The sequence below is a fragment of the Ascaphus truei genome, chromosome 2 (assembly GCF_040206685.1).
Source record: "Ascaphus truei isolate aAscTru1 chromosome 2, aAscTru1.hap1, whole genome shotgun sequence".
NCBI lineage: Eukaryota > Metazoa > Chordata > Amphibia > Anura > Ascaphidae > Ascaphus > Ascaphus truei.
In genome coordinates this window covers 449,123,267-449,136,090 of record NC_134484.1, presented here as the reverse complement: position 1 = coordinate 449,136,090, position 12,824 = coordinate 449,123,267, and the positions used below count along the sequence as shown (strand labels likewise).

Here is a 12,824-nt window from a genome sequence, read left to right as displayed (position 1 = left end):
CTCCCATCACCCCTAACATCCCCCTCATCCCATCACCTACACTGCTCCCATCCCCCTAACATCCCCCTCATCCCATCACTCACCTACACTGCTCCCATCCCCCTAACATCCCCCTTATCCCATCACTCGGCTACACTGCTCCCATCTCCCTAACATCCCCCTCATCCCATCACTCACCTACACTGCTCCCATCTCCCTAACATCCCCCTCATACCATCACTCACCTACACTGCTCCCATCACACCAACACCCCCCTCATCCCATCACTCACCTACACTGCACCCATCACCCTAACATCCCCCTCATCTATCCATCCTCATCCCATCACTCACCTACACTGCTCCCATCTCCCTAACATCCCCCTCATACCATCACTCACCTACACTGCTCCCATCACACCAACATCCCCCTCATCCCATCACTCACCTACACTGCTCCCATCACACCAACATCCCCCTCATCCCATCACTCACCTACACTGCACCCATCACCCTAACATCCCCCTCATCTATCCATCCTCATCCTATCACACACCTACACTGCTCCCGTCACCCTAACATCCCCCTAATCCACCCACCCCCGTCAAACTGTCACCCTTAGAAACTCCCTCCATTTAAAAAACACATTTAATTTATAAAATGTTAAAAATACATAAAATATATAAGTCAAGGAAGGGTGGGTAGCTGTGTTGGTCCTTTCTTCCATGTAGTACCTATTGGGGAAGGGGGAGGGGAATGGGACCTCTGCTAAGCCTAATAGCGAATTGCTAATGCATATATAGAAAATGGAGCTGTGCTCAGATATATACTAATGGCAGGTACAAAAGAGAAAGAACTAAGCTAATTAGCACTCTATAACCTAAGTAGTGTAACGTGAAGTGTTTAAAAATGACCTTTATTAATAACTAGGGTTAAAATAAAGTGGTGCACACATTTTCTCTTTTGTACCTGCTTTCTTCCATGTAGTACAGTATCATTTTATAAATGAAATGTGTTTTTAAATGGAGGGAGTATCTAAGGGTGATAGTGATGGGGGTGGGGATGAATAAGGGGGATGGAAGCAGTGTAGGTGAGAAAAGGTGAAGTGCAGACATGGAAAGGGTTTGCAAATGAAGGGATTAACCCTATGTTACAGGAGGGATTTGCATCAAATTTTCCTGCAATGCCCTGCTGTCTCTTTGGTAGTGAAAGGATTAATAAAAGGTCAGAGGACAAAGGGGTTAAGAGACAAGGGGCAGAGGAGTTAAGGAGTGGAATTTGGGGGGGGGGGAGGGGCAGTTGAGAGTTGAAGGAGGAGTAAGAGTCCTTGGGATGAGGGGGAAAGAAAGGGAGAGGAGGAAAAAGGGGGGTGTTGGAGTCCTATGAAGAATGGGGTTAAGGGTCCCTGGGGCTGGATGGGGTTAAGGGTCCCAGGGAGAGAGATAAGAAGGAGGGACTAAGGATCTTAAGGGTGATGGGGAGGAAGGGGTTAAGAGTCCCAGGCAGTGAGGAAGTGGTTAAGAATCACAAGGGGAAGTAGGCAGGAGGCTAAGAAGCCCCTCCCCCTCCCTCCCTGCAATGAGAAGCAGGGCCTGAAGGGAGGAGGGAGAGAGAGCAGCGTGCCTGAGTCTCCAGCTCCTGTGTCTCTCAGCGCGTGGCAACTTCAAAAAGTTGCTTCTCTCACTTCCACACTCCGGCACCGTGGTAATACCGCGATAACAACTAATCTCCCACATCGGCACACCGTCAGATGTTGTAATCACGGTATTACTATGATACCGGTATATCGCGCAACCCTAGTTTCTCCCCATATGTGCCTCATTTTAGCTTGAAAAGTGACATCCAGCGTACACGTGAACCATGAATGTAACTATTTAAATGCATTCAAACCCTTTAACATTCAGGTAAACTACATGGTTATTTGAGATGAGTAAGGGTTACTGTTATTGTTTATTCCATATGACACCTATTCTAGTGAATAGGCTGCAAGGTGTCTTCTGGAAAGGGAAGCTGTTTTATAGCAGACCACCGCTTACTAAATATGGCTCATTATGCATAAAACCTGAGGGGGGAAAGCAGGTTTGAATGTATGCCTGTTGTGAACTTCAATATGTCACTTTGGATCATGTTTACTAAGCAGCATTTAAAAAGCACTGATGGATATGTACTTCTGTACATAGTTTAAGTGCTTGTGCCGAGAGCTTACAGTCAACATTCTTATAACAATTGGTTCAGCTGCAATGGACCATCAACTTTGTGAAATAAAAATGGCCCCGTACCAACGTCAAGTACGATCACGTGGATGACCAAAGAATGATGGTAGCATGACCTTTACACAGTGTTCCCCTAATTATTTGGTTGCTGGGGTCTGCATCTATTTTCTTTGCCCCGGGCTGAGTGACTCCATAGCAATGGTACCAGTTGACTCCTGGTGGTAACATTCACTCCTGCTCTGTCCAGCACAGGACAGTACCACAGAAAAACAAGACATTTCTGAGGACTGATGCTGTAATACATTCTCTTGATTCAACAGACTGCTCCGACAGATCTGGAAATAAGCAAGATGCAGCTGTTGATGCCTCGTCGCCTCTCAGTGGATTATTTGGATGAGCCATTTCAGAGGCAGAGGGCTGTGAGTGCTGCGAGCGTCCTCACTAACGCCATGGAAGGTAAACCAATACTCTTTCATTTACTCCTACCTCACATAATAAACCTTTAGCTACTAGTGGGGCCTGCAAGCCATTGTTTGAAGGAAGAATCAGCAGTCATTCCGTGTCCTGCATTACCAAACATAAAACGGGTGGTACTGGGTTACATAGTGGTGAATGTCCAGACACTGCAAACCCCCTTTTTTTCGGGATCTGGATGGGAGTAAGGCTACATCTAGCTGCGTTAACCTTAACAGGGTTTTGTGCATAAGGGATGATATGACACTCATTTGCATTTCATCACTAATGTCTGTTGTAGTTGACCCTGTGCTCTGCATGGAAGAAAACATCCCTTAACATTATGAACTTTAGTAAATACAGTGTTCCTGTTAACGTGACCTTAGTGGAGGTTAACTTCATGTCAGGATAATTAACGGAGTTTTGTGAATCTGGGCCTGTGGGTGCATTTCCGCCCCCAATATGATGTGTCTTGAGAGTGAGCTCCATGTGATCTTCTTTGAAGCCGATTACTAACCAAATTTTTATTTTTTTCTTAATGTTTTTTTAATTTAATATTTATTTCAAAAGGCCCAAGGCCTGTAGTAGTGTTCACATGGCAACTCCTGCTGTTTGCCGGCACGTCTCTCCATCAGGCAGCACAGAGCTGTTTTCCATGCAGACACAGCCATATTCATTTAGGTTTAGGGCTCATTTTGTAGAACTAAAATACACGCCGTAAAAAAAAAAAATCAACGAGCAGGGTAAACGCTAGAAATCCTACTTTAAAGTATTATGAAGACATCTTAAAAAATAAACATGCTCCTTTAAACATGTCACTGTCATTCTTTCAATTTGTTCCTAAATTGGACTGTACCTTTAACAAATGGGTTGCTGTTTCCTCTTACCACTGGAGGTGTTAATCAGCTTTTATTCCTTGAGTTGGTATGTTTTACATGCTTCCCAAAGTCCAGAAACCAGGAAACACTGGCAGATCAATTATAACAGGTATGGATACAGTCACTGAACAAATATCAGGCCTGGGGGAGAATATCCTCAAACCACTAGTCACAAACACCAACCGTTTCATACAAGATACCACAGATTTTCTCAATAAACTTAACGAACAGCTGCCATCCGACACACTTCTAGTTGCCATGGGTGTGGAATCCCTGTAGAATCCCCCACGACGAGGGCACTGAGGCATGCTTGCAATTTCTTGCAACATCTCTCCTGGATCAGAAATACAGGCCAATAGGAAGCCGTGATGTCATCAGGTGCAGCCTCCTATTGGCCCAAGCTTTAACCATTGCCAAAATATTGGCATCCCCTTTGGAGGTTGGTATCTCAAGAAGCAGGGGGTCCCCTGAGTAGAAATTAATTGGGTTCAGCTCCGGAGACACTCTGCTTCAAACCCAGTTTAAAAAAAATGATTAATAAAAAAAAAGTGCACAAATTGTTCCTTTAGGCTGTGTCTCCGCTGGCGCTGAGCGCGCTCATGCTTGGAGAGCGCTCCAAGCATGAGTGTCGGGTGTCCTGGCATTTACGAGTGTGCACGGGATTGTTAGTCTGAATACAAAAAGTATCACCCAATACTGAAGTGCTCATTTATTTTGCACTATCCAACAGGACTAACATGGCAACATGTCTTTAATAAACCCTTTGAATTGGAATATCCAAGATGTGTTGCAGTGCTTCACTCTGAAAGTACTGTCGCAGTGACTCACTAATAATTGGTCAGGTTACATGGTGACATCTTAAGTGTAGCCTGGGTGATGACTGGCATGGCTATTTTTGTGGTTAAACGCAGACAGGTCTGTGCATTTATGACGACTTCATATAGCACAATACGATCCGATATTCAACGCCATTTTCTAGTAAAAGGGCTTTTTCTTTTTATGAATGGTAAACTAGACATAAAAAGAAATATCTTTGATTCTCCTTCCAAGTTTTTTTTTAGCACCTTCAAAGCCATAGGATCCCTCAGAAAAGAGGTTAATTAACCCCTTTTCATGACAGAGGGATAGAATAAAGTAAATCATCTCTCTTGTTTGGAACCTTTCAGGTTGACATCTTTGTTTGTTTTTGTTTTACCTGAAACGGTTAAATAGTTGCATAGTTACATAGTACAGTAGGTGAGGACTATTCAATGCAGAAAAACAGGCGCGGTCCATGGCAGTCAATCATCAATGGATATTAGGATATTTAACTGTAAGGATTATAGTAAGGGTGGTGGCACATCATACAATAAAGAAGATTCTTCTGTTGTCCAACTTTTTGATCGATATGGAATTGATCAGTACGTAAAAAAGTACAAATTGCACCGCATTCTCAGAACAGCACAAATTGCACCGCGTTCCCAGAACAGCACAAAATGCACCGCGTTCCCAGAACAGCACAAAGTGCACCGCGTTCCCAGAACAGCACAAATTGCACCGCGTTCCCAGAACAGCACAAAGTGCACCGCGTTCTCAGAACAGCACAAAGTGCACCGCGTTCCCAGAACAGCTCAAATTGCACCGCGTTCTCAGAACAGCACAAAGTGCACCGCGTTCCCAGACCTGCACAAAGTGCACCGCGTTCCCAGAACAGCACAATGTGCACCGCGTTCTCAGAACAGCACGAAATGCACCGCGTTCTCAGAACAGCTCAAATTGCACTGCGTTCCCAGCACAGCACAAAGTGCACCGCGTTCCCAGACCTGCACAAAGTGCACCGCGTTCCCAGCACAATGTGCACCGCGTTCTCAGAACAGCACAAATTGCACCGCGTTCTCAGAACAGCACAAAGTGCACCGCGTTCCCAGAACAGCACAATGTGCACCGCGTTCTCAGAACAGCACGAAATGCACCGCGTTCTCAGACCTGCACAAAGTGCACCGCGTTCTCAGACCTGCACAAAGTGCACCGCGTTCCCAGAACAGCACAAATTGCACCGCGTTCCCAGAACAGCACAAATTGCACCGCTTTCTCAGAACAGCACAAAATGCACCGCGTTCTCAGAACAGCACAAAGTGCACCGCGTTCTCAGAACAGCACAAATTGCACCGCGTTCTCAGAACAGCACAAAGTGCACCGCGTTCTCAGAACAGCACAAAATGCACCGCGTTCTCAGAACAGCACAAAGTGCACCGCGTTCTCAGAACAGCACAAATTGCACCGCGTTCTCAGAACAGCACAAAGTGCACCGCGTTCTCAGAACAGCACAAAGTGCACCGCGTTCCCAGAACAGCACAAAATGCACCGCGTTCTCAGAACAGCACAAAGTGCACCGCGTTCCCAGAACAGCACAAATTGCACCGCGTTCTCAGAACAGCACAAAGTGCACCGCGTTCCCAGAACAGCACAATGTGCACCGCGTTCTCAGAACAGCACGAAATGCACCGCATTCTCAGAACAGCTCAAATTGCACTGCGTTCCCAGACCTGCACAAAGTGCACCGCGTTCTCAGACCTGCACAAAGTGCACTGCGTTCCCAGAACAGCACAAATTGCACCGCGTTCCCAGACCTGCACAAAGTGCACCGCGTTCCCAGACCTGCACAAAGTGCACCGCGTTCCCAGAACAGCACAAATTGCACCGCGTTCCCAGACCTGCACAAAGTGCACTGCGTTCCCAGAACAGCACAAATTGCACCGCGTTCCCAGAACAGCACAAATTGCACCGCTTTCTCAGAACAGCACAAAGTGCACCGCGTTCTCAGAACAGCACAAATTGCACCGCGTTCCCAGAACAGCACAAAGTGCACCGCGTTCTCAGAACAGCACAATTTGCACCGCGTTCCCAGAACAGCACAAATTGCACTGCGTTCCCAGAACAGCACAAATTGCACTGCGTTCCCAGAACAGCACAAAGTGCACCGCGTTCTCAGAACAGCACAAATTGCACTGCGTTCCCAGAACAGCACAAAGTGCACCGCGTTCTCAGAACAGCACAAATTGCACCGCGTTCTCAGAACAGCACAAATTGCACCGCGTTCTCAGAACAGCACAAAGTGCACCGCGTTCTCAGAACAGCACAAAGTGCACCACAATTCCAGAATTGCACAAGCCTTCTCAAATTATTAACTTGCATAAGTCCAGTATTCAAATTACTGCCAAGCGGACTCATCCGTCTTTAATTTAAATGGAGAGTAAATCTTGCCCAGCACGGGGGAGACTGCTTTATAGCATATTATATAAGATCACCGTCCCTTAACTCCCCTGGGTGTTAAAGAACTGTAAGAGAAGACAAACTGTATATATACACCATCACTGAGAATATAAACTGTATATATACACCATCACTGAGAATATAAACTGTATATATACACCATCACTGAGAATACAAACTGTATATATACACCGTCACTGAGAATATAAACTGTATATATACACCATCACTGAGAATACAAACTGTATATATACACCATCACTGAGAATATAAACTGTATATATACACCATCACTGAGAATATAAACTGTATATATACACCATCACTGAGAATATAAACTGTATATATACACCATCACTGAGAATATAAACTGTATATATACACCATCACTGAGAATATAAACTGTATATATACACAATCACTGAGAATATAAACTGTATATATACACCATCACTGAGAATATAAACTGTATATATACACCATCACTGAGAATATAAACTGTATATATACACCATCACTGAGAATATAAACTGTATATATACACCATCACTGAGAATATAAACTGTATATATACACCATCACTGAGAATATAAACTGTATATATACACCATCACTGAGAATACAAACTGTATATATACACCATCACTGAGAATATAAACTGTATATATACACCATCACTGAGAATATAAACTGTATATATACACCGTAACTGAGAATATAAACTGTATATATACACCGTAACTGAGAATATAAACTGTATATATACACCATCACTGAGAATATAAACTGTATATATACACCATCACTGAGAATATAAACTGTATATATACACCATCACTGAGAATACAAACTGTATATATACACCATCACTGAGAATATAAACTGTGTATATACACCATCACTGAGAATACAAACTGTATATATACACCATCACTGAGAATATAAACTGTGTATATACACCATCACTGAGAATATAAACTGTATATATACACCATCACTGAGAATATAAACTGTGTATATACACCATCACTGAGAATATAAACTGTATATATACACCATCACTGAGAATATAAACTGTATATATACACCATCACTGAGAATATAAACTGTATATATACACCATCACTGAGAATATAAACTGTATATATACACCATCACTGAGAATATAAACTGTATATATACACCATCACTGAGAATATAAACTGTTGAATATCAAGGAAAATGTGGAAGTTGCAATAAAGTGCGGAGTAAATGAGTTCTTCACTATTAGGTGATACATTTTCCATTTGCACTAACAATTGATATTTAAGGACAGGCTTTCAAGAGTTCTCTCACTTCCTTGGGTATTGCTTGACCTGAGGGTAGAAGGCAAAGGCTTCGGGCACTGTCCGGCTCTATTGCCAACAATTAGGTACTGTAATATTATATATTAGCATATCGCCTAAATACTGTCAGTATATATATATATATACCATGTACTGCTGTTTAGGTACTATTGAAGTCTTGGAATAATACAGTCATTACAATATGAGCAGGGGGGAATTATTCATTAAACTAAAATTGTGCCAATTGGAGCATTGCTTTCAATGAAAGTTTCCCATACGATTGTGCTCAATCAGCAATTCACAATTGAATGAATAACCCCCTGTGTTTTGAAGTTTCCATGCAGTGTTGAGGCCTTCTATCACTTTTATAAAAGGCTGTCGTTTTTTCACCAAGGCCGACAGAATAACTGGTTTTGGCCATAAAGGCAATGGGTGAATGTATGGCTATAAATAGGTTTTCACATTGTTTATTTGTTGTCTTTTTAGAGTTGCAAGAATCACATCAGAAATGTCCTCCATGTTGGAATCATTTTGCCCAGAGGTACCTTATCTGGGACTGTTGTACACTGTGGTTACAAATCAAGAATGGGGTCAAGTTTGTCGTTATGGATCCCTTTATCGACTTGACAATTACTATTTGCATTGTGTTGAACACCCTTTTCATGGCTTTGGAACACAACGAAATGACAAAAGACTTTGAATATATGCTCGCTGTAGGCAACTACGTAAGTGTCTTCTTTGGAATGTTTGTCATTTTTGTCCTTTAATAACCATTGCTCAGATCCTAGTACAGTGAATATATGTTGAATGGTTCATGTTCCATTATAGCATTCCAGTTCTTCCAGTCTCAGCCTCGAATATAAGACAGATAGAGTTACATAGAGAAGGTAAGAGGGACAGAGGATTAAGAGTAATAGATAAAGGGGTATCTTCCTTAAACTCTGATTTAGCCATACCGTGACTCCAGTTGGACTTTCCAAGCCAGATCACACGGAACGGCTGTCTCCGAGCTCAGAAAATATACCCTGAAGATTATTAAAGAGGTAAAGTGGAGGCTGACAGGAAAAAGGGAAATTAGGAGGGGAAGAAAGAAAACAGGAACATATTTAAAGTTAAATAAGAAAGACAGAGGAAGATTAAGAAAGAGTATATTCTTTTTCCACAGACAATAACGCCTTTCGGAATTCATATAAATATTTCATTACAATGCTATGTACATGCTTTGTACATTTTTATAGTATTTTGTGCCCTATGGTACACAATTAGAATCTTCGTTAAATTATGTATTACTGGATTTATTCATTTGATGTATTAATTTCTGCATCTCGGTAGTATCGCATGATCTTGTAGCATTTTTTTCATGCAAAAGAAATAGACAGTATAGATCAGGGGTCTGCAAACTATGGCCCGGGGGCCACATCAGGCCCCCCACAAGATTTTATCCGGCCCGCAGCAACTTGAAATATATATATTTTTGCTCGTTACATATCATTTCCCAGTGTAAGCTGTAAGCGGCAGCCTCTCTTTGTAATGATCACATTTCTCTTTTGTTCTGAATCATATGCTGATTACCCCAAAAAGATCCAAATAAAACGTATTCATTCATTTATAAAAATGATAAAAAGATGTGATTTCTTCGGCCCGTAAAAATGTGTAGAACATACGATGTGTCCCTCGTACTGAAAAGATTGGAGAGCACTGGTATAGATCATTGACATAAGTGAAAGGTTAGGTAATAGAAAATAAATACAGATGATCAAGGTTTTACAGAAAAGAGCTACAGTATATTGCCCAAGCAAGTGGTCTTCATCGCTCTCCAGGTTTCTATGATTAAAATACTGTAAGTGTGTGTTTGTTTCAGTAGGGAAGGCATTAAATACAGAAAGGGAAAGCGTGGAGCGCCAGGGATGTTAGGTTACCTGTTTCAGGAGGCTGCACATTCCCAAAGGTTACCGTTTGTTTACAGTAAATGTAAACTGCATTTAAAAAAACCCATAGCGGATCGAAGGGCCGGCTTTTTATTGACAATGCATTATCTAGATGAAGGAGAATAAAAAGCGCAAAAAGAATACACCACTTAACATGTTCCAGGCACCGTTTCAAACGCTCACCTAACAAGTAGTGACTCTTCTGCTGCAAAGTGGACTTTCGATGGCTAGATTTAGACATTGGAAGCATCTCTGTTGCTCCTCTGGGAAATGCCATATCAACCAAGTTACCAGGAATTGCATTGTGTCCAGGCAGAGGCACAGCCCGGCCAATATGTCAGCAGGGAGCTAAACCAATATTTGAACCCATTTATGCTCCTGCTTTAGGAAATCAATACCATATTCCTTGAAGGCTGTGTAACCTTTTGTTGGGCCAACTTGAAGATTACACATAGACATACAGCGAAGGTAACAGAGATTCCTCATTCCTCACACTGCAGTGTTCTGCAAGAACTGCTCAAGATTTTGACACAATGTAATTGTCACTCTGCCAGACCAATACGTACTAGAATTGTATATTGTAAAATCAATAGTAATGCATATGTTGCAAGAACTTTTATTACAATAAAGTCGTTCAAAAAAAGCTCAATTTAAAATGATGTTGCAATCACCTATTCGAAATAATGTGATAAAAGTACTTGGGTGCTTTATGGTGAACAAGGATAATTATACATTAAATCTATCGTTCCTACAGTAACTGGACATCTCATCTGAAGTTTTTCCAACGAGTTGCACTTAAATACTTGTGTCATTTTCTTTCTCTGATATAAAAAGTAATGTGGAGGCTGATATCTAACGCACAACCCCAGGAAGCTCTAACCCCAAAACCCACTATATATATATATAGTATATATATATATATTCATTCTCAAAAGGAGTGCTACTGGGCGTGGCCAAATGTATACAACAAAAGACTTTGATATCTAACCCTAAAAATAATTGTTTAGTTCTAGTGATAGAAAAAACTAAAGTTCCCGTACCTGCTCAGTAAAAGTACGAAGTGAAATGTACACAATAGATTAAATAAAACCAAATGACCAGCAGTATCTTCTAACTAATGTGATGCTTATTTAATATGAAGTACGGTTTTACCATTTGAGGGATATTAAAAAGCTATCTCAGGACTCAGTATTTTTTATGCAGTGTTGGCTTCCTTCAACATGGTCAATGCCGTATTGTTTTTCGTTTGTTCTTGTTAACAGGTTTTCACTGGAATCTTCACAGCTGAAATGGTCTTCAAAATCATTGCCTTAGATCCCTACTACTACTTCCAGCAGGGTTGGAATATATTTGACAGTATCATAGTCACCCTGAGTTTAATGGAATTAGGCCTGTCCAGCATGGGAAATCTCTCAGTTCTACGCTCCTTCAGACTGGTAATTTGTCTTTTTGTGCTATTCCTCTCCCCCCCCCCAAACATTACAAGTTTGCTCGTAATTCAGGATCTTCAGCGGTATTGATGGGGTTAATGACATGGACTCAACGGGAGACATTTTTACAAAAATTATTATTTTCGACTCATAACACTTTAAATTACACTTGTTTCTTTCTCAAGTTTTTGGGGGCACATAGAGCATGACGGAACCTCTTGTGCTATCACTGTTGTGAAATGATGAGTAAGTGAAAGTGATCAGGATTCATAGAAATATTTAATTACAATGCTATAATTGTACATTTTTCTTGCATTTTGTGTCCTATGGGACAAAATTACATTATTAGTTAAATTATGTATTACTGGATTTATTCATTTGATTTATTAATTTCTGAATCTCGGTAATATCGCATGATCTTGGATCTTTGTACCTGGATAGGCGCCTTAAATACCACCATGATTGCATTGCATTTTCTGTACCACATTGGCTTGTTTGGTCACCTGGGGAAAATGACATCATATAATTATAGTAAAGAAGAATCCATGCTTCTTATTTTATTTTGTCTTTCTTAACAGCTTCGAGTCTTCAAATTGGCAAAATCCTGGCCAACATTAAATACACTCATCAAAATTATTGGCAATTCAGTTGGAGCTCTTGGGAACCTTACCCTTGTTTTGGCAATAATCGTCTTCATTTTTGCTGTCGTGGGAGTGCAGCTTTTTGGCCGGAACTATTATGATTGTGTTTGTAAGATTAACGAAGAGTGTAAGTTGCCACGATGGCACATGAATGATTTCTTCCACTCATTCCTCATTGTATTCCGTGTTCTATGTGGAGAATGGATTGAAACCATGTGGGATTGCATGGAAGTAGCTGGACAACCTTTGTGCATCCTTGTCTTCATGCTGGTCATGGTCATCGGAAACCTAGTGGTAAGTCCCCGTTTTATCATTAAAATGCATGTTAATTTTTGAATGTACTGTATATATTTATTTATTTATTTATATAGTTCCCAACCATGCAGGCAGAACGCTCCAAAAAGACAATAGAATATAGGGAATTGTAATGTAATAAGTGCAGCAAACATAAAATTAAACAATAGGAAAGGGAATCCAAGCCACCTTACAATCTTACTCAAACAAAGGGTTAGAACCACAAAGCTCTGTTAAAGTAACAATTCTACTACTCGTTTCCCACCTCCTCAACTCCACAACCCCTTTTTTCTTTTATATGGTTGGGAAGCTGTGGTCGTTCTCTTTTCAGCTCGGGGGACCCCATGTTCCTGAGATGCGTACAAATGAAGGCAGCAACATTCCAGGGGAAACAAATGGTGGTGTAAATCTCCTGCGTTATGTGGGACAGTA

The 12,824-nt window shown here is 41.4% G+C and overlaps 1 protein-coding gene across 5 annotated transcripts in view; it reads left to right on the top strand.

Annotated features, from left to right (window-relative positions):
• LOC142487879 (sodium channel protein type 5 subunit alpha-like) overlaps positions 1–12,824 on the top strand; it is a 379,502-nt gene that overhangs the window by 208,022 nt on the left and 158,656 nt on the right. For all 5 annotated transcript variants that reach the window (XM_075587912.1, XM_075587913.1, XM_075587911.1 and 2 more), the window contains exons 13-16: positions 2,512–2,647; positions 8,586–8,824; positions 11,290–11,463; positions 12,036–12,392. In XM_075587912.1, the coding sequence (XP_075444027.1) occupies positions 2,512–2,647; positions 8,586–8,824; positions 11,290–11,463; positions 12,036–12,392 (906 nt within the window). The remainder of the gene's footprint in view (positions 1–2,511; positions 2,648–8,585; positions 8,825–11,289; positions 11,464–12,035; positions 12,393–12,824) is intronic.